The sequence below is a fragment of the Zymoseptoria tritici genome, chromosome 2 (genome assembly GCF_000219625.1).
Source record: "Zymoseptoria tritici IPO323 chromosome 2, whole genome shotgun sequence".
In the NCBI taxonomy this organism is placed as follows: Eukaryota; Fungi; Ascomycota; class Dothideomycetes; order Mycosphaerellales; family Mycosphaerellaceae; genus Zymoseptoria; species Zymoseptoria tritici.
The window spans coordinates 486,582-507,057 of record NC_018217.1 but is presented as its reverse complement, the minus strand read 5'-3'; the positions used below and the strand labels follow the sequence as shown (position 1 = coordinate 507,057).

General features: G+C 52.7%; 4 protein-coding genes across 4 annotated transcripts; 2 read left to right on the top strand and 2 right to left on the bottom strand.

The window, feature by feature from the left end:
- Positions 1–79: 79 nt before the first annotated feature.
- Positions 80–2,839, bottom strand: MYCGRDRAFT_90415 (SNF2 family DNA-dependent ATPase domain-containing protein; the record flags this gene model as incomplete). Its single annotated transcript, XM_003854700.1, has 2 exons — positions 80–133; positions 191–2,839. The coding sequence occupies 2 exons, from the start codon at positions 2,837–2,839 to the stop codon at positions 80–82; spliced, it is 2,703 nt and encodes a 900-aa protein (XP_003854748.1).
- Positions 2,840–2,918: 79 nt separating this feature from the next.
- MYCGRDRAFT_107851 (uncharacterized protein) lies at positions 2,919–4,685 on the top strand (the record flags this gene model as incomplete). Its single annotated transcript, XM_003855721.1, has 2 exons — positions 2,919–2,968; positions 3,027–4,685. The coding sequence occupies one exon, from the start codon at positions 3,153–3,155 to the stop codon at positions 4,683–4,685; it is 1,533 nt and encodes a 510-aa protein (XP_003855769.1).
- Positions 4,686–4,854: 169 nt separating this feature from the next.
- Positions 4,855–13,874, bottom strand: MYCGRDRAFT_90413 (uncharacterized protein; the record flags this gene model as incomplete). The annotated part of the gene is made up of 15 exons (XM_003854699.1): positions 4,855–5,279; positions 5,330–5,387; positions 5,504–5,725; positions 5,786–6,466; positions 6,772–6,828; positions 6,888–6,994; positions 7,179–9,436; positions 9,690–9,737; positions 9,921–11,116; positions 11,317–11,387; positions 11,835–12,573; positions 12,625–12,835; positions 12,888–12,976; positions 13,413–13,668; positions 13,780–13,874. The coding sequence occupies 15 exons, from the start codon at positions 13,872–13,874 to the stop codon at positions 4,855–4,857; spliced, it is 6,513 nt and encodes a 2,170-aa protein (XP_003854747.1).
- Positions 13,875–14,192: 318 nt separating this feature from the next.
- On the top strand, positions 14,193–15,540 carry MYCGRDRAFT_35809 (uncharacterized protein; the record flags this gene model as incomplete). Its single annotated transcript, XM_003855722.1, has 3 exons — positions 14,193–14,351; positions 14,398–15,299; positions 15,351–15,540. The coding sequence occupies 3 exons, from the start codon at positions 14,193–14,195 to the stop codon at positions 15,538–15,540; spliced, it is 1,251 nt and encodes a 416-aa protein (XP_003855770.1).
- Between the last annotated feature and the right edge of the window lie 4,936 nt (positions 15,541–20,476).

Genomic DNA, 20,476 nt, shown 5'->3' with positions numbered 1-20,476 from the left:
GAATGCGGCGTCAACACAACGAGCGGCTCGTTGACATTCACCTTGCTTCCATCCGTGTTCTCTGCACGTGCATTCTCCATCAGACCTTCAAGTCTCCCCTTTCCACGGCCGCTACGCAGCGCTTGTAACCAACCTATTGAGGGTGTTAGCATTGCTCATCCTCACACGCACACCGTGCTGGTACACATACCATCTCCAGGAACTGCTCCTCATCGGCGAATTGGATCTCTTTCTGAAAGTTCAGGACGTACGCGTCGTCAAGGACCCGTGCAACGTCCTTGCGCTTGGTGTGTTGCTTTTTTTGCATCCGCCTCTCAATGGAATCGTGACTGTAAAACCGAAACACAGTCACGACGCCCAGCTGGCCTTTGCGAAACGCCCGTCCAATTTCCTGGTCCTCGACGGCAGGGTTCCAATGCGATGAGACAAGAACCACGTCACATGCATGGACAAGGTTGATGCCCTCGTTCCCAGCCTTGGTCGTGATGAGAAGAACCTTGATATCGTCCGGCCGAACGTTGTCGTCGCACTCGAAGTCCTTGCCCTCCTCCTCAAACTGGCGGCGAACTTCGTCTCGACGCTTTGGTGGGATCGTTCCATCGTACCGCATCGATTTGATGCCCTTGCTCTTGAGGCCAAGCTCGACGAGGTCTAGAGCTGAGAGGAACTCGCAAAACACGAGCACCTTGTGGGTAGCAAGGTGCCTGTTCTTCGCTGCGACAGTGGGGTGTTTCGAAGCCTCCTCGGCGTGATGTGCGAGCCGCTTCTCAATCAGTTCGACGACGGCCACGGTACGGTCCGACTCCCAGGCGTCTGGGTCGGCTTGAAACGGGGCCAGAAAGGTTCTGCGATGCTCGGTCCATTTCTCCATGTCCTTGGAAAGCGCGGTCTTCTGCTTGTTGTTGAGCTTTGCACGCTTAGCAGATGGCTCGCCATCTTCGTTGTCAACACCCTCGAGTCCATCGTAGTCAGCCTTTACGAGCTCCTCGTGGATCACATTTCGCCTCGCATCCAATATGTCGATCAGCACCTCGCTGTGATCACGCTGTGGCAAAATATCCTCGTCCGATTCCGGCTCTCTCTCATCTTCAATCCGCTCTTGTTCCTGCTGCTCCAGCTTTGCCAGCCATTCTTCATCCCACAAATCGCGAGTCTTTGCCTGGAACAATACATTCTTCGGGCTGAGGTTGACACGACACACTTCGATCTTGAAGTCGGGAATTTCCATCATGGATTCGCCATCAAAGAGTTGGACTTTGTTTCTCCGAATGGTGACGGCGGAACGGATTGCGCAGAGTATAGCATCGTTGTGCATGGCGGTCTGTTTGGTGTCGGGGTTGAGATTGCCCGTCGTCCTCTTGCGAGTGAACGCTGCTGTGAATGTGGCCGGATCTCCAAAGGGCTCGATGTTGAGGAACAGAAGCATGGCACCAAATTCCTTGACTACGTTTTGCAACGGAGTTCCGGTAATTGCAACGCGCGCCTTGGCTTTCATCGAGCGCATCGCACGCGCCAGCATCGTCTTGCCATTCTTGATCGATTGAGCCTCGTCGATGATCACTTCAGCAAATTCGCAGCCAAAGAGCACGTAGTCGAGATGTCCGCGGTCTTCAAAGGTCAGAGGAACGGGCTGCCGGCTGAGGAGGTTGTCCAGACGTTCTTTGTGACCTTCTCGTACTGCGTGACGGTACACGTACTGCTCGAGGATATTGGAATACGCACCAGAAAGCAAGCCACTAGGAATGACCAGCACGTCGTACTGAGTATGGAGATCTGCGACCGACATGTGACGCTTGGTGGAGAAGTCGCAGAAGCGGAGCGTTTTGGATCGATTGAGCTCCTTCAGCCAGTTCGAAACAAGGCCCTTGGGCACAATCACTGCATAGAGAGGGAAGTCACCCCGCTGACGAGCTGCGTTGACCTCCAACTGGATGTGCACCACCGTGATGGCCGTCTTTCCCAGTCCCATCTCGTCCGCGATGAGCGCTGCGCCATACAGCTCGACATTGCGCTTGTACCGACCGACGCCATCTCGTTGCATGGCCGTCAGTCTGAATTCGACATCTCGGAAGCCTTCGACCGGCTTGTTTGGAGGTAGTGCGTAAGGTCCGGATCGGTCGTTCGATTCGGCATTTTCGATGCCAGCCCTGATGAGAGGTCGAGCCTTGAGCAGATGACGGCGCAACGCTTGGTCCATTTCGAAGGTGAGTTCTATGAGCTCCTTCTTCTCGGGTTTTGCATCTTTGAGCGGCTCGTTCCCTCCAGCAGGAGTTGCGCCCTGCCCTGCGTTGCGCGCGGGCTGCCTAGTCTCCTCCTCCTCCTCCTCCTCGTCCTCCTCGTCCTCCTCCTCCTCCTCCTCGTCCTCCTTCTTCTCCTCTTCCTCCTCCGATTGCTGGTCCGTCGCGTCGTTATCGTGCCTCTCTTCGTCGCTGGGAAAACGAGCTGCTTGCGTCAATGACAACTCATCTTCATGAGCACGCTGCGCCTCGGTTTCCGCCTCTCGTTCTGCCTTCTCCGCCTGTCGCTCGAGCTTTCTGATGTACGCCCTGAGATCAGGATTATCTGGTGTTGCGACATACTCGCGGAAGTCTCCTCTTGCCGGCCCGTCATAGAGCGTGCCTGCTTCGAGACACTCCTGCTCATTCTGGTAGATCAAAGCATTGGACTCCAGACTATCTAGCCAGCCACTGACAACGTGGCCTTCGATCAGAGCTTTCGCGGATGGACTGTCTTCGCCAAAGATCGTCGGCTGCGCAAGCGGTAGCGGCTGCACAAGTGCTCGAGCGGCTTGAAGACTTCGTGAAGCCATGGTCCGAGGCGCTTTCGAGCGCGGTTGCATGCTGGGCGCGTTCGTAGAGTCTGTGGATGTGATCGAGCGAAGAGTATGCGTTGTCGGTGTGTTGGCGCAAAGAACAGAACGGGCGGAATCACGGACGTCGCTTTTGCACCAAAGTTTGTTTTGCGCAAGGTCAATATTTCACTTCACTTCCTTATCAAACTTTCGACCCGCGCTAATCCAACTCCAGAATAGCTGCATTTTGAGAACGCCAGGCTCGCCTGCGGAAAACCTGTCTCTGAGCCAGCACATCATCAGGCTTCACCAGGCTTCACTACGTACCTTACCGATCTTGACCTCGGATATCACAGCACCGATGTCCGAAACCGGATCCAACGCCTCTCCGGAGTCTGGAAACAACGACGCCGCGCGCGCTGAGCTTTTGCGCAAAATCGGTCACCGCGAGAAAGACGCAAACCCTGTCTACCAGGTTCTGGAATCACTTCGTCGCTACCGCTTCCTGGACACCGAAGCCGAGGCAATTGAAAGCATAATCCTAGCAGCGTTGAAGCCATTGCTTGCGATCCATGAAGGAGTCTGCGAAGAACTGGGCAAAGCGCGAGGCGCTCGCTACACCAAGCTGTCCACGACACCTTGCGGTAGAGACGAGAGCCTTCAATGGAAACAGCTTATCACAAAGGTGGGACCCAAAACGATGCCCGCGCAGTGGGAGGACATCTTGTACAAGCTTCGCAATGCAGCCTTCTTCGAGCTCGCCACCCACGCCGTTCCACTCTCAGAGGCCTTGAGTCAAGCTTTCGACGACCTTCGCGCGCGACCGCAATACACGGACACCCTCCCAGAAGATTACAATGAGGCGAAGGGCGAGTTGAGCGACATGACGATGGACGTGGTCGCGGCGCACAGCCGAGCACTTGTCCAACCTTCCATCAAGCTCGGCGCAGTGCTTCGTCAGTTACACGACCGTTTGGACAAACTCTTGTCGCGCATGGGCTCCGTGCAGGTCGATATCAACGCTGCCTTGAATGTCACCAGCGAGCGTGTGCAGAAGGAGTATCGACAGTCATCCATGGAAGACCAAACGAAGCTCCTGCAGAATCTCATCGACGTCGCGTTGGCAGCGGATGATCCCATGGTGCTGAGCAAGCCGCAATACCAGGCCAAGTGGGCCGTGGTCATCTACTTGCCGTTGGTTGGCTATCTGGAAGAGATTGATGACAGTATCGCCGATGCCGAGAAACTGCAAGCGCGGATCTCGTCCCTTCTCGACGTGGTGGTCCGCGATGAGGAAGATTCTGATGACGATGGAGACGACATGGAGCTGATTGGTAAAAGTGACGATGAGATGGGACATGGCGAGGAGCGCGCGGCCGAAAATCAAGAAGATGCCCCCCGCTCCAGAAGAAAGGTCATGCCATTGAAATATGAGGATTCCGACGGAGGAGACCCGCCCGCTGCTGGCGTACCAAATTGGGAGTACGCTTTACCAGGTGGAGACGGCGCGGCCTTTATGGCTCTCCACGAGCACGATGAAGACGGAGGTGGGAACGGAACCGCAAAGCAGTACAAGCCATCTGCCAGTCGACGCGACCTGCTCGCCTGGGCAATGAACCTTTCGGAAGACTGGTGTGAGAGTGGCAACTTCTTCGATTTGTGTTCGACGATGCTTGCACTGCAGGACGAGCTTGAAAAGGGAACACTGAACAAAGGCAAGAAGGCAACTCAAGACACCAACCTGCTTGTCGCTGAGACAAGTGCTTGCTTGAACAAGATCGAAGAGTACGTCGTCTTCACTAACAGCAGCATCAATGACGAGTGGGTTGATGCGAACGTTCCCGGCCCGGAGCTTGCTGCGCTTTTGGTCAAATTCGGCTTTCAGGATGGTTGATAACAAAGAAATTGTTTTCTTTGGATATGTTCGCTGTTTGCGGCCTCGCGAGTGATGAAAGGGGATCGGCTGGGATAGAAAGGCACGATACTTTTTGCTTTCTTTGTTCTGCGATAAAGCGGTAGATCAAATCCAACGACCATACTTTCAATTCATCATTGCTCTTCTCTCATGACCCCGAAGATTGCGACGTTCCCGACGACCCCGACGACCCCGACGATTCTGATGTTGTGGCAGTCTCTTCCTCATCGCCCAGCTCGCCGACAGCACCGCCTGCTAAAGGTATCTCCGAATCGTTGTTCACGACAAACCCTCCATCCTCATCGTAAGCACCAGTCCCTGCCACGCCTCGCTCGCGTGCTCGCTTCCTCTCCAACATTCCGTCCTGCTCGTATTCGATCTCTTCTTGCAAGGCCCGATCTTCGTCTCCCTCTTCAACTGGAATATCCTCTTCGTGTCCAATTTCCATCCCAGGAGCCTCTCGATCCGACTCATCGATATCGCTGGGCTCGCTCGCGAGGGGCTTGTCCACGACATAGTTCGGCCGGGCATTGATGCGTCGTAGAGAGTACGGACCGCTGTTACTACGAGTCTCTTGTTTATATCAGCACACAGTGAGTCAGCAGAGTAAGGAGCAGACTGACCAAGGTTGACAGTTGAAGTTTCATCACCGGGGTTGCTTTGAAGGAGTGCCTGATCTAGCTACGTAAATGAAGCATCAGCACGCTGCGTGTCTCCTCCATCCAAGGCCACGAGCTCGATGTCGCCAGACAAGCGCTTTGCTAATCGTCCTGATCTCCGTCGAAGAGTCCGCTCACCTCTTCCATCATCGGCACAACCATTTCGAGATTCTCCACTTTGTGTTCGGTATTGTGCGCATGATAGAGCTTTTGAAGCGCCCGATGGCGCTTTGCCATCTTTGCGGCAGTAGTGAACCTCTCTTCCGCTTCATCTGCGCTTGCTTTTGCAGCACGAAGCAATTCCCTGTCTTTCTTCACCTTCTGCTGCATCTTCTGGACGTCCTTTGGGGTCGGTTGCTTCTACAAACGAGGGCGTCAGTAAGTATTTCAGTGAAGTGGGCAGTGGCAATGTCGACTCACAACTTGCTCGAGCGGGTCGTCCTCGCCATCGGCGTCGGCGGACTGATCATCATCGTCGTCATCTCCGCTGCTTTCCTGACCTTTACCGTTGCCGCCCTTGCCGCCCTTGCTGCTTTGGCGCTCTCCGTCGGCAGCTTCACCCTGCTTTTTGCCGCTCGCGACGCCCTCGCTGGATCCGCGATTCTTCTTGAAGAACTCATCTTCGTCGAAGCTGGAGTCAGAACCAGTACCAGCATCCTTGCCGCCATCCACCGCAGGCTCAGTATCTGGCGAGGCCGGTGTAGAGACAACTGGTCCCTCCATCATCGACGCATGCTGCTCGTTTGCCTTGTCTGCAGGGAATGTGCCGGGAGATGGCTTGTCGAGTTCGAAGTCCTCGTGAGGCGCGGTGAAGTCGGTGTTGCGGTTGCTTGCGACCGCAGCTTCTCGAGGAGCCCGTCTGGCCTGTGAAGCGCGCATGGCTCTCTGCGAGGGCAGGTCGAACAGACTGCCACCTGTGTCCAAAGGGAAGGCGAGTTTGCTACCCGTCGGGCTTGCTGTGGTAGCCATGGAGTCGGTGTCGAGGCGCTCGTTCTGTTTGTTGGTATCGCTGGTTCGGATGCTGTCAAAATTCCACTTCCCACTTCCTGTCACGACAGGGAAAAGAACGATTCGCTTCTTCACAAATTCGTCAGCAAGTGGCTGGTTCCAAGCAGTGTTGAGATATCCTGGAACTGGGATTTGCCTCAGCCGATGAAAAGCTTCAGCGTCCATCAACGGCGTTGAATGACTGACCTTGATTGTTGGAGACCTTGATTGTTGGAGAAAGCGAGCGGTTCGGCGTTCGGAGAACACAGGATGTGTGTTACAATGTACAGGTTGTTGTGCGCGCGCATGCGCAGTATTGTTTCTTGTGGAGTTTGGACGTATTGTGGAATTTTGGACGTATTGTGGAAGTCGATAAAGTGAAGGGAAGGGAGAAGGTGATCGACAAAGTTGGAAGTTACCTTATCTGTTTGCTGCGCCCGCAGCGCAGCATGCACGGCCCGCGCGAGCGAACGTGGCTGAGTTGAAGTTTGAGGAGTGAATGGGCTGGACTTGTGCTACCCGACTAGTCCCGCACGTGCTGCGCGAAATGTGTGAACTTCACAGTCTTATTGGAATCCGAGAGCTTCGCTTTCGTGGCGACAGGAACGTGAACACACTGTTGAGAACGAAGAAGGCTATGTGCTGGAAAGAAAAGTAAGAAAGTAGCCTTGCCTACCTTAAGCGAGCTCCTCGTTCTCCTCCCCGGCCTGCCACTCCTCGAGGACTCCCAACGCGGTAGCAGCCTCAATCAACGGCTGAAGCTCTTCGGCGTTGGCCTGCTCCACCGCAGTCTGCTACACTGCAATGAGCTCCGCTCGCGTCATACCTTGAACTCCAGCCTCTTGAGATAGCCACGTTGCTTTGAGAATCTCGGGCAGCTTGCTGACATCGTCTGCCTGCATCGGAATGTCTCCCTCGTATCGACTCTTGGCGAGGGCTTCGGTCGTTTCTCTGATGTCTTTCAAAGCCTCCTTCTGCATCGCGCGACGCCGAACAGAAAAGTCCTTCTCAGTTTGCCAGGTTTTTTCGATCCTCATGTTCTTAACTGCCCAATTCCACGCCTCCTTCCACCCCTTGTCGCGATAGCTGGACGCCACGCTCACCCCAGCTTGGTAGAAGCTGAAGCCGCCGGCATTGCCTGTGTAGCCTTCGCTTACTCGTGTGAAGAACACCTCGGCCATGGAGACGTGCTCGGCGGCGACACACGAATAGATGGCGTATTGGTGCAGTTGGAATCGACCGGGGTGGCGGAGGTGGAGCAGCGCTTGAAAGAGATTCATTATGTGATTCGATCCGCTGTGGGCTCGATGAGCTCGTAGTCGCGTACTGATATCGTCTGTGTATCCCAATTCCACGAGCGGCACGTCCAAAGGCTGGTCCCACAAAGAACGATCGATATCCAGCAGCCGTTGGTGCAGATTGTTGCAGAACTTGAGGCCTTCCTTCACACGCCTGCCTTTCAGCTTGTTCTTTTGGCGATTCCATACGTAGCGGCGAAACCTGGGGTTCGAGTCCTCCACGAGTGTTGGATGTGGGGTGCGGAATTTGTCGACGAGTTTGATCAGATCACGCCGCTCGTTCCGGTAGTACGCTCGCGCATCTCCGACCACTGCGAGCAGCTCGCGTGGTGTTGGGGAGTGGCCATTGTTGTCCGAAATCTCGTTCACGTAGATGTGCGGATGGTCTTCTTCCAGCGCATGGGCATACAGCAGATCTAAGGCGTGTCTCAGCGGGGCATGCTCCTTGTACCGACGTCTCCATGATCCCTTGACTGCAGCTTTGATCACCTCGGGGTGTGCGGTGGCCGCAATGGTAAAGTGGAGGTCAGTGACCTCACCGGAAAAGTTGGAATTCTTCGCCCGCCATGCCGGATCCTCTTGACGTGCGGTGAATGTGGCCAGCCCGTGTAGGCCGTGCTTTTTCAACACGGCCTGCTTTTGCTTCCGTAGTAGATTGACGACCGGCTCGCTTCGGCCGCTCGAGGTTGGCGTGGAGCTGGCGTGTAACGGTGAGATGGCAATCGGGTTCGGAGGCGCGGCACCATTAAGATCTTCGGGGAGAGACAATGATGTGGCTATACGCGCGGCTGGAGATTGCGGGACGACGAGGTCGTCATCATCATCTTCACTTAACTCGGGTGTTCGGGTAGGAGAGGATCGAGGAACCACAATATCCTTTGCACCACGAGCGTCACGCTTTCCATTGCCATCATCTGCATCACTGCCAGTCTCGAGCAGCTCGCTTTGATCTTCGTCGTTATCGCTGGACTCGTGAAGATCGCCATTGGCTCGAGCGTTGTCTCGCAGGATCAGATCAAGCTGAGTCAAGTTGTCTTCGACGACGTCGAATAGCTGGGACTGCGGCACGACATTGCCGAGGGGATCTCCTTGATCATCTGTGGATGTATGCAGCGAGGTTGGTCCGTGGTCTTGGTCGTTGTCCGATAATCGAAGTGCAGATTCATCATCGGCGATCTCGTCCGAAACTTCGTCTTCACAGGTCGCGCGAGGAGCAAGTCGGCGTGCTGTCGTCTTGACGGGCTCTTCGTTCGATGTAGCTTCATCTCGATTGGCCTGATCCGATGCATCGTCCTCCTCGGTCCAGGATGGAGCTCGCCGGCCCTTGTCTGCGTTCTTCTGTCGTGCAGCAATCGCCCGGCTAGCAGGCTCGAGGCCCTCGTTTGATGCCTCGTCCTCATCTGCCACGTGCTCCTCGTTGATTTCACGACCTGTTAATCGGCGGCCGCGAGCGGGACTCTTCTTCGGGTTCCTTCTTGCCGAACGGGCGGGCTGCTCGTCGGATGAGTCCTCGGCGTCACTGGCAAGGTCCACACTGAAATCGTAGCTCCTCGGATTGCCGCGCTGGACGCTCTGAGGTTTCCCTCGCTTGATCTTTTTGAGCTTGCCACGCCTGACGGCAGGCTTCTTCTCGTCCTCGCTCTGGTCTTGGTGCCGGATACTGGTGGTCCGCCTGCTGCCTAGCTTCCGCGACGCAGGCCTGCCGATCACTTCATCGAGCTGATCACTGAAGGTGGAGATCTGGTCCTCGTCAGGTGAGACGTAATCCGAGGTCCCCCGGAGTACCCTGGGTGGTGTGTTCCAGGAAACAATGTCCTTGCCCCGATGGGATGCATCTTTGTGAGACAATTTGTTGGCCATCGAAGGCTGGTATCAGCAACGAGCGGCTTGACGTTGAGGACGAGCGGGTCGTCGACGACCTTGATAAAATTGAGGTAAAGTGCTCGGATGCACTTCGGGCGTTGTTGTGAGGGTCCACCCTGGCTTCTAGCGTGAAGCCAAGGACAGCGTTGTTTCAGACGCCGAGCAAGGTCACACACCATCTGTCACACCCAAACGGAATCTTTGATTGTATTGGCAGCTTGACGCTGTGATCAGTGTTCGAAGGAACCTGAAATATGTTACAAAGATGCCTTGCTCAAACGGGACTCGCTTGCCTCGCTCGCCCAGTCCTTTCCTGGTGATTCAATACCAAATGCAACAAGCTGCTCGCCAAATACAATCTCGCGACCGCCACGCAGGAATACACTCAATCGGAAGAAGCCTTGGACCTCTTCAGAAAGTCCAGCTGCTCCTTCGTAAACGCACGCTTCTTCTTCGGCGGTGCGCCCATCGTGCTTCCATCCGCCTCAGACTCCACACCTGCGTTCGGCTTATTCCTCCGCGTTCCGGACCTGCCACGCTCGCCCTTCGTCTGCTCCGCCTGTTTTGCCTTAGCACGCCGCTCGAAGAGACTTGGATAGAAGGTCTGGTTTACCTTGCCCCTCGCGCCCATCGACTGGCCCCAAAGCCAATTCTGGTAGTCCACGGTGTTCTCAATGGTGACCTTGTTGATCTGCGCGCCGGCCTTGGCTTCCTCGAGCACCTCCAGACTTGGACTCTCCATTCTGCCTTGATCCAGGGGATACTTGGCCTTGATCCAACCGGCACGAATACTCCGGACAACCTCCTCGTCGTCAAGATCAAAGTCCTTGCTTCTCTTGTTGAACTTTGACCACCATTCCTCCGAGCGAGTGACGCCGTACTTGTCATCGAGCTCCTTGTTGGCTTGCTCGGCTTCGGTCAAAGCGGCGGGATGGTTGTCTGCCTGGCCATTCGTCCGCGGGGCCCCCGATCTGCCACGCTTCCGCCCGCTCGGCTTGGCCTTTGCCATATCCTCCTGGCTTCGACCGCTGTGATGAACGACTTTGGACGTCGGCAGCATGTGTGCCCACACACGGACCAGCCAGCGTTTCCACGCTTTGAGAAGCTGACCCTGATTCTTGATGCCGAGCTTCTTGTACCTCTTGTTTCGAAGGAAGAATTCGAGACTGAGCTGCTCGGTAAAGAAGATGATGCCCGGATCCAGGATGTTGAGCATCTTGCCGCAATGAAGCTCGGGTATGTACGTCTGAGGCTTGCCAATGGTACCACCGGACTTGCGAAGCACGAGCAGCACGTCGTCTCCATCTTTGGTGCCCACGCAGACCTTTGCGCGATCCCCGTCAACATCACGGAGTATGACCTTCTTCTTCTGAGCCAAAAGCTTGTCTGCCACACTGTCTAGCCGCTCGATTTTCCCAAGCAACATCTGGCGGATCTTCTTCTCATCAGTATCCAGCTCGGCAACCGGATTGGCTCCAGAGACATCGTCGGCTTCGAATATGAGGACTGGCAGATTCAGCTCCTCGCGAGTCGCATACGTCGCCGCCGCCATTGTAGTGCGCAGAGGCTGATGATATCTGGATGATGTTGTCGTTGTGGTGTGCTGTGTCGAGTGTGGTGTTTGGGTGTGAGCGCGGTGTTGAAGGTGGTGGTGTTAAGTCTGCGGCGGAGAGGTGTGGTTAAGAGTCGGTGAAGCGCTCGAGGCGGTGTTGCACATGGTAGAGCCAGGCGGTAACGCATGTGATCGAGGATGTCGACGATTCCAGAAGCGTGGCTGTAGTCGACGTGCCAGTAATATCGTACGTTGATGGGGCCTTCACATGTCAGCGGCAGATCATGCGCCTTACCATTCAAGAATTGGAAGCGAGAGTTTGCTATCACATGTCAGTGTACGGCAGGCAGCATGGATACGATGTTGCAAAGACACGGGGCGCTCGTTGACGAAAGGATTGTTGACACCATTGCAGTCCTCGATATCGAAGTCTAACGACAAGCTCGCTTTTCTGACCTGTACTCCGTCAATCAACTTGCTCGTCGAAGGCCGCATTCTGAGCGAAACAAAACAAAGGCGAGAAGTCCAACAAAATCAGGAGACTTGTTTGTCCCAGGTAGACAAAGACTTTCCCGCCCCCAATCCCGAGCGCATCGCCAACAGCCTCATCTCCCAACTGGGAAGCTCGTTCTTCCCTTCGGCGCGCAACTCGTCTCACCATGGCAGGAGCGCAGAGCTTGAGCTTGTTATTCACCCGAAGCTCACCTTCGTTTCTTGGCGGGGACAGTGCTTGCTGTCGGTTCAGTGTCAGCGCCTCTGCCGCGCTTACTGCGTCCGCTGGTCCTCGCAGTCGCAAGAGTGGATGCTGACGAGGGTGTCGCTGCAGTTTTAGTTCTGCTCCTCAAAGACCGAGGGGCTGGGGCCAGCGATGGGGTCGCCTTCTCAGTGGACTCGTCCTTGTCGGTGTCACCGGAGGGAGAGACGCTACGCTGTCCGACCGGCGAGCTTGTGGTGGCGGCGAGCTTCTTGTCTTTTTTCTTTTCCTTCTTGGCCACGACATTGGCCGGCTTTCCACCTGAAGCAGGGAGCTTGATCTCGCGTCCCGACTCGCCATCAGATCCTCCTCCAAAGTCAAAGACGTCCGCCTTGGCATGCTCTGTCTTGATCTTCGAAGCCTCTGCTTTTTTAGCCTTTTCCAGCTCCGCCTTGCTCAAATTCTTCTTGGGGTCTTTGGGGACGGCGGCAGCTTCGTCGTGTTCATTCTCCCCATCATCGAGCTCCTCGTCCAGACCCGGCATCTTCTTTCTACCCGCACCATGCTTGCCTCCACCTCCGCTCGCTTGCCGGGCAATCGTCTGGAAGTATTCGTTGAGCTTGCCCTGGGTGTCGTTGGCGTAGCGCGAGGAAGCTTCGACTTCCAAGCTTTTCGTTCGTGGCAGGTCGTCGAGAACGCCCATGTACGTCTTCATCACGCGCTTGACGCCTTCCTGGTACTCTGGCTTCTTGAGCTCAGTGCGGTAGTGCTTCATTTGGGCCAAGAGGGGTTCGAGGTGGTCGATTGCGGTGTCCTATCGGAGAAGCATCAGTATGGAGAAAAGCGAGCGGCGTGGTTTACTGACAAGTTTGCCGGTACTCAAGAGATCGTACGCGCTCAACAGAGGATCGGCGAACGCAGGCGCAAAGTGATTGCCTTGCTGCTTTGTCGGGAACGTTGACATCTCCTCCGTAACACCTGCGAGGCTCTTGCTCTCATCTTTCACGAATTGCTTCGTTTGCTTCGCCAGCCATTTCTGCTCATCGCGCAGTTCGCCCATGGTGCTTTTGCGCGTGCTGGAAATAGTCAGTCTGCCGATCTTGCGACCGCTCGTTGAGGTTGACATACGCAAGGTCCATGGTGAAGGGGTCCGTCCTGGTATCCGCCTTTTTGTATGGGTCGCTGTCGGCCATGATAGGCGAGACTGTGTTGTGGGACTGTGTGTGGTACGTAGGCGAATAACGAGCGGCTCGAATGAAGTGTTTGTATGGTCTGATGTGGTATTGCGCGGACCGCAGCGTGATGGTGGAGCGGGGTGGAGAGAGGGAAAGAAGATGAAGTTTTTGTTTGTTTGCTGCGCCGTGCCCACAATACGAAGAAAAGCGCGCTAGCGCACGTGGCTGAGCTTTTGCGCGAGGTGAATGAGGCTGACACTAGCTTATCGTATTGCCAGCTTCAGACGGAACACACGTCCGGTGGCAGGACCCAAGACTCAAGGCAGTGGACAGGACCTCAGGAAAAAAAAGTGGTCGGACCAGAGGCAATGGACTGATAGCTCGGTGTGGTTTTAAAGTCAGGTAGACCCCTATCGAACGCCGTCGCTAAACACCGGACTGAGGCTTCTTCCTCTATCTCTAAGGTATCTCTACTTACGTAGCTCGAAATTCTGCACTGCACATCGTCGAATTCGGGCTTTCGGAAGGAGCGCACTGAGAAGGAGGTAGAAATGGTCATGCCGCTGTCGAAGTGCGACTCTCCGCCGATTGCGCCGAGTTCGTCGAGCGCCAGAAGGTAATGATTGAGGTCATGAAGGTGCTCAGCAAGAGATTTGACATGCCGAAGACGGGTATGCAAGAGCAGGCTCATCTCAACTGATCGTGCGTCCAGCCGAGAGGTGAAGAAGTCTGGTCTACGAGCTTTATCAAGCACGCCGAGGGAACAAAGACGCAACTTTGAAAGCGGAAGGCTTGTTACCTATAAAGGACTAATGGAGATGGGCACCTCAAGACAAAGAGCTTACAGCGTTTTGCGTTCAGGATCTCTCACGCATAATCGGAACCAACTCCGATGCGTCTCTATGCTGTAAAGGCTATTGCTCGTGATGCAAGCATGCATCGTATCGTAGCTTGTCGTGACATGGGTCCAACCCTGTCCTGCTAACGGAGACCTGTGTCTTGGGGAAACTTCACCTTACTAACGACCATGTAACTGCACGTCTCATTCGGTGTCTGTTCAACGGAAATGACATCCTCTGAACCGGTAGGCACCGCCAACGACGATGCACACACCGCCCTCTCCAGCTGGATTACAGAATGGACGCCCTCCGCTTTTGTCGTTACCTACCTTATCGCTTCCACGGCCATTTTCGTCTGTTGCAACAAAGAAACGATCAAAATCTTGTATTTCTTCTACATATCCACAAACTCCGCATGCATGATCGATTCCTTCCTTGGCCTAGCACCTGTGCGGACTGCCCGCGAAGCTACTATCGCCATTAAACACGGCGGACGGTTTCCAAGCGACCGCAACGGCAAGGTCAAAGACCTACCCATTATCGACGTTGTCATCGTGGCTTACCTCCCAAACGAAAAGGTCAGATTCCTACCACGAGCGATCTTGCTATGCTAACTACCAACAGGACATCATCCGACAACAGGTCCTCTATGCATGCAAGAGACTCGTTTATCCCAAAGACAAACTGAACATAAACCTGGTCTACAACACGCCTATACCCATCGAGCCCCTCGAAAGCGAATTGGCCCGACTACCACAGCAGTACAAAACCCTCCGAATAATCAAGGCACCCGGCTCCACATCCAAAGCAGACAACCTTAACTACTTCTTCACCCTCAAATCGAACGCAGACATTATCGGAATCTTCGACACCGACCACTGCCCACATCCCTACAATCCTCGCTGGGCTGCAGAGCGATTCCTTGCCGACGACACTATCGACATTGTCCAAGGCCGTTGCATTGTCTACAACACCTCCGAAAGCTTCTACGCAAAGATGATCTCAATCGAATTCGACCGAATATATGCAATCTCCCACCCAGGAAGACGTCAGATGTTCGGACTCGGTCTGTTCTGCGGGAGCAACGGGTATTGGAGAGCCCCACTTCTGCGTAAGCACAAGATGGACGGATCCATGCTAACCGAAGACATTGATTCTGCTCTTCGTGCCTATGGTTTGGGCAAACAAATCGTCCATGACATGAATGTTGTATCTTTCGAAACAGCACCCAACACCTTTGCCGCATTCTGGAGACAACGCCTGAGATGGGCCCAAGGCTGGAGCCAAGCTTCGATCAAACACATGCCATTGCTCTGGACAAATCCACCCAACGGTAATCGCGGTTTCAACGAACGCCTCGGCCTCTTCTCTCTCTTGTTCGTCCGAGAGATTAGTCATCATCTGATCGCACAGCACGTATGCCTCCTCGTAAGCTTTCTTATTACGGACTGGCCTAGCGACCTCTCGGAACTCGTTCGAATCCTCTTCTTTCGATACCCAACGGCAGGGTGGTTCTTCTGGGCAACGTATGCTTTTCCTACGACATTGGAAATAATGAGAGCTCTAACACATCACAGCTTCATCGCGGTCCTGCTCACTCTGTACTTCACCGAGCAGGTGAGGTCTAGATATACTACGACTTGGCAGATGGCGATATTTAGCCTTCTGCACGTTCCATATCTGGTACTAGTCGCCGTGATAGGTCTCTACGGACATGCTCGACAGCTTGTCAAGTACGACAAATGGAATCCTACAGCTCGGAAGTGAGTGTGTGCCCATACGATATCAATGAGCTGGCTAGAGAAGACAGGACAGGTAGGAACAAGCGACTCACGTCGAACTGCATCCTATACGTATCGCGAGCATACAACAAGACGGGATAAACATCCAGTGCTCCTCCGCCTTCTCCTCGCTCTCTTCATCCCTGTCCCGACCCATTGTTCAAGCCAAGCCTGCCCTCGACAGAGCATTCGCCGTGGTATCGCAATCCACCAGTCTAATAAGCGACGATCATAATCCAGCAAGCGCTGGTAGCTCACCAGCGACACCTATTCACAGCTACGTTGGAAATTCCGCCGTGTTTGCCACACCAACGGGACAACTAGGCAACTCGATCGTGAGCCTTGAGGCAGGATCTGTATGTGTTCTAATAGATGTTTTCGGACTGAGCCTGCACTGCCGATACCGCTGTGGAGATGAAAAGGTATCCTTGTAGGTGCATGGTGCGTTCGGGCGATAGTAGCACACCTGAATAGCCGGAGGTCGTCTCAGGTAGATGTGGACTGTGGTTGTGTTGGAAGAGTGATTCACTGTCCTGGGAAGAAGAGAAATAAGACTGGAGAGCTTCCCATCTTGACAGGAATGTCAGTTGACTACCCGCGCCTACCTTACCGCAGGTGAAACTGTGCCCATCGCAGTGCTGAGCCTACAACGGCAGTGCTAAGCTTCTCCACAACAGCAGTACTAAGCTTCTCCACAATATCTCGGGCTTCGATCAATCCTAGTCCTTGCACTCGGCGTTTGCGTCCTTGACTTCTACGGATACTGCGGTCCCGAGGATGTCGTGCGCTAACAGCGTCTCCACACAGCGCAAAGATCACCGGCCAATTCTTGTCCGTTTGGGATATTGATGGTGTACCATACGTTAGTTTCCCTCACTACGTCGATTTCGTGATTTTGATAGTCACGTGCAGGGCTCAAATAACTTCACTCCCTTAATAAACGCTCCTATTGTTGTATATATTACCACCTATTGTCAGCCGGTTACTAAGATCACGCTAAGAGCTGACAATTACATATAAGTGCGCACAATGCTAATAAGGGCATTTGGTAGGTTTAAATATCCCCTTCCGCGGTCGTTTCTCTCTCTCTCGAACACTAATATTACTACTACTACTACTAATCTCTGCCGCTCTTGCTCTCGCTTATAATACAATAGCCTTTACTACTTAGAATATACTATAAGGCGAAGCTGTTAAAAAAGCCAGGCTCGAATCGTAAGGCCTGCCGATCGAGCGCGACGATACACTAATGCGAGATGTTAATAATCCTCCGTCTAATAGCGACCCTCCAACTCTAACACCGCCGCTAGCAACCTTATCGCTGCCTATAGATCTCTAAGCCTTCCGCATACCGACTATAATAGATTAGTTCGCTCCGTAGTATATTAGCGTTAAGGCATAGACCGAAGCTCTTACTAAGGCGCAATTAGCAGACGCCGCTGTGTGTCGAAGCAGTCGTTAGACGCTTAACCGCTACAATTATGTAGGTCGAGTATAGGAGACGGACAAAGGTAAGTTTAAGCTAGGAGATCTCGGCATATCCTAGTGCGATCTTAGCTAATTATCCTGTTTTAGGATTGCCGGCGTTTACCGAGTGCAGACTCTACAAGCGAGTAGGCTATATATGTCGCGCATATAAGGACATTATAACGCACAAGACGACTTGCGGATATTGCTTTAGCTGTAGCAAGGCTAACTACGGTGCTAGCAAGCTAGTTAATAAGGGAGTAGAGCCTGCTGTCGAGGATGCTGCTAGCAGAGGAATAATAGCAGATATAAAGGTAAAGATAGTAGCAATAGAGGATAATATTAAGCTGTTAACGGATGCGAATTTGGAGCTGGAGAACAAGGGCAAGGCACTGCTAAGTAAGATCGAACTCCTTAAAGGTAGCTATAGCGCTAAGATTAAGGGACTCGTAAGTAAGATTAAACTCCTTAAAGATTAGCAGGTAGATTTATTAGCGAGCTATAAGCTAAACTAGGAGGAATTAACAATAGTAAGAGAGGCGTTAGAGGAGAAGGATGCTACGATTAAGCAGCGTTTGGCGAAGTTAGAGGGCAAATAGGTAAGAAACGCACTAAGATATAGTAAGATCGGCTCTCGAGCTGCCAAATAATACCTAAGTTTCCTCTATATATACTTCTATTATGTCTGCTTCCTTTATATATGCTGCCCTTGCTATATACTACACTAAGAAACGTACTAAGATTACACTAAGATTCGTTCTTAGCCCTCTTCTTCTCCGACGCAATCCTCTTCCTACTACTGCGTCTCGGTCTATTGCTCTCCTGCTCTACCGACTTATTAACGACAGGCTTATTAACGACAGGCTTATCGACATGCTCCTCCACAGCGGCAGCAGCAGGCTCGTCGACTGTAGACTTACCGACGATAGGCTCGTCTATAAATGACTCTATCTTTACCTCCGGCTCCTACTTAACAGGCGTATTCGGTATCTTAGAGCGCTCTTGCAATAGCGTAAGGTTTAGAGCGGCTAATAGCTTGCGGATACGGTCGTAGATGCTATCCTTCTTCTTCTTCGGCTTAGTTAACGAAGATCGTAGAGTCGCTGTCGTATTAACTACTCCGGAGGACGTTAAAGATGCTATAGCTATTGCCTTAACTAGCGTCTGTGCTAGCGGCGGCGGTAGTAGCGACGGTAGTAGCGCTACTAAGCTAGATTCGGCCGCCTTCTCCTTCTCTCTTCTAGTAATAGCTGCCTTAGCCTCTGCTATTATATTATGCGAGCTGGACAGGGCGTTAACGTCGTTAAGGATAATAATAGAGTCGTTATGTCTTACTAGTAAGGATAGCTGCGGAAGCTCTAAACTAGCAGCTCGCTTACTAGCCCTCGAGGGACCGGTAGTAGGCTCGGCCTTAACCTTTAGGGATTTAGCGATCGCGGCATCGAGATTAGCATTAGGATCATCGCTAAGATTATCGTCGTCAGTCTTAAGAGCAAGGGCTGCGGCAAACGCAGCGTCCTATAGATTGCTAGTGTCCTTACCCTTGCCCGCGGAGGTGCCGGCGGAGGTGCCGGCGGCGGTCTTAGTAAGATCCTTGTTAAGATCGGCTCTAAGAGCGTCCTTAGTCGCCTTGTAAGCTAGCTTAGCAGCGCGCTTCTTATTAAGGTCGGCTTGTCTCTAGGATTTGCTACTTCTTATAAACTTCTAGTAGGCCTCGTTCTCGGCTATCTTATTAAGATAACCTCTACGGCGATTACAGGTGTACTGTTCGTTTATAAGTAGCGTAATATATATAGTAGCTTTAACGAGCTTAACTATAGTGTTAGGGTAGAAGGGCGCTAGCATCCGGTAGAGATCCTGCGATATAGTGCTCTTGTCGCTAGGCCTAATAGGCTAATTTAAGCTGTTATATTTTACGGTAAGGAAGCAGTCGTAGTAGGCGTTGCGTTCGACACGCTTGCGAGCATGCTCGCTCTCCTTAAGGAGGTATTTAAGTAGGTAGCCCTTTCTTATATTCGCCGAGAGGGCACTAAGATTAGAGTTTATCTTAGCAACAACGCCTTAGCTAGTCTACTCGAAGGGCTCCTTCTAAGGGCTGTAGGTGTGCACCGCAGTTGTAGTATCTACTTCGACTGTATATATAGTGCACGCGAGGCTAACCTCCTACACGATAGGCTCTTGTAGCTTGTTGCCTTGCTACTTAGTAGTTAAGGCTAGAGGTAGAGCCGGACTAGAAGATTATAGTATACTATTGCCGGCTGTAGCAAAAGCGGCGGCTCTAGCTTAAGCGGCATACCTAAGTAATAGAGCGCGAGTGCTAGCATTAGTAGGGCGAGTGTGCTTCTTAGAAGTGCTCTGTCGGACGGTATTAGTACGACCGGAGTAGAAGACGTTGTAGCCCTTATAAGTGCTAGTATCTCTTACCGGCGTAGCGATCTTAGCAGCGATCTCGGTCGTTAGGGGGTCGCAGCCGCAGTTGCTACAGTTCTTAGTAAGTCCGACATTGTAAAGGGCCCCGCCGTTAGTGCAGAACTTAGTAAATAGTCCAGGAGCTATAGTTCGGAGCTGTTAGATATTTATTCGAGTATATAGATAGTTAGAGGTAGATAGTTAGAGGTATAAGTAGTTAGAGGTGTAAATAGTGCAGGATATAGAGAAAACAGAGGGTAAGGGTGTAAACGATAGAGGGTGCGAGAGAGCAGAGTTTTTATTTAAGGGCCTGTTATCTCGCGATCTTAGCATAATCTACTCTGTATCTTATAGAGGGAAGCTATTCGCTATAAATACCTCCCTTATGCGATCTCTTAGCTGCAGGCTAGCGCCCTGTGTAGGCCTCTAAAACTCTACTAGCTTACTACCGGCGGCAAGGTAAGTAGCGGCTGCAGCGCGGAGGTGGAGATATGCAACAACATAGAGCTTCTCGCTATTAGCAGCCTACTTACGACTATCTAATTTAGTAGGGAAGCCGCCTTCGACAAGCGTGTAATTAACCTAATGCATCGTAGCTAGGGGAAGATATAATATAAGGTCTGTATAAATTAATTAGTATATTAGCGCTAGTGTAACGCGGCATGCACGATCTTAGGTAGATCTTAGCGGCGATCCTAGCTAATAGCATACGCACCGAATTCGTCCTTATTTTAGACTATTTGTCGGATCTTAGGATAAGTAGTGTTAATGTAGATGCTATAGTTCTCGGTCCCCTTTAACTCTAGATATGCGTAGAGTATGTTCGGAATACCGGCAATATAGCTAGTAATCTTAGGGTGCTTACGAATGCGGTGTCGGTTGTAGCTGCTAACGAACAGCCAGACTGTGTATCGCATAATTAGCACGTATACAGCGAGGAAGGCTACACGGTCAGCCCGCTAATCCTCGTTATATAGACGGTTGTTGCGGAGCTTAATAAAGAGGTCACGCTACTAGTTAAACGCCGCTAATGCACTAAGACCCCA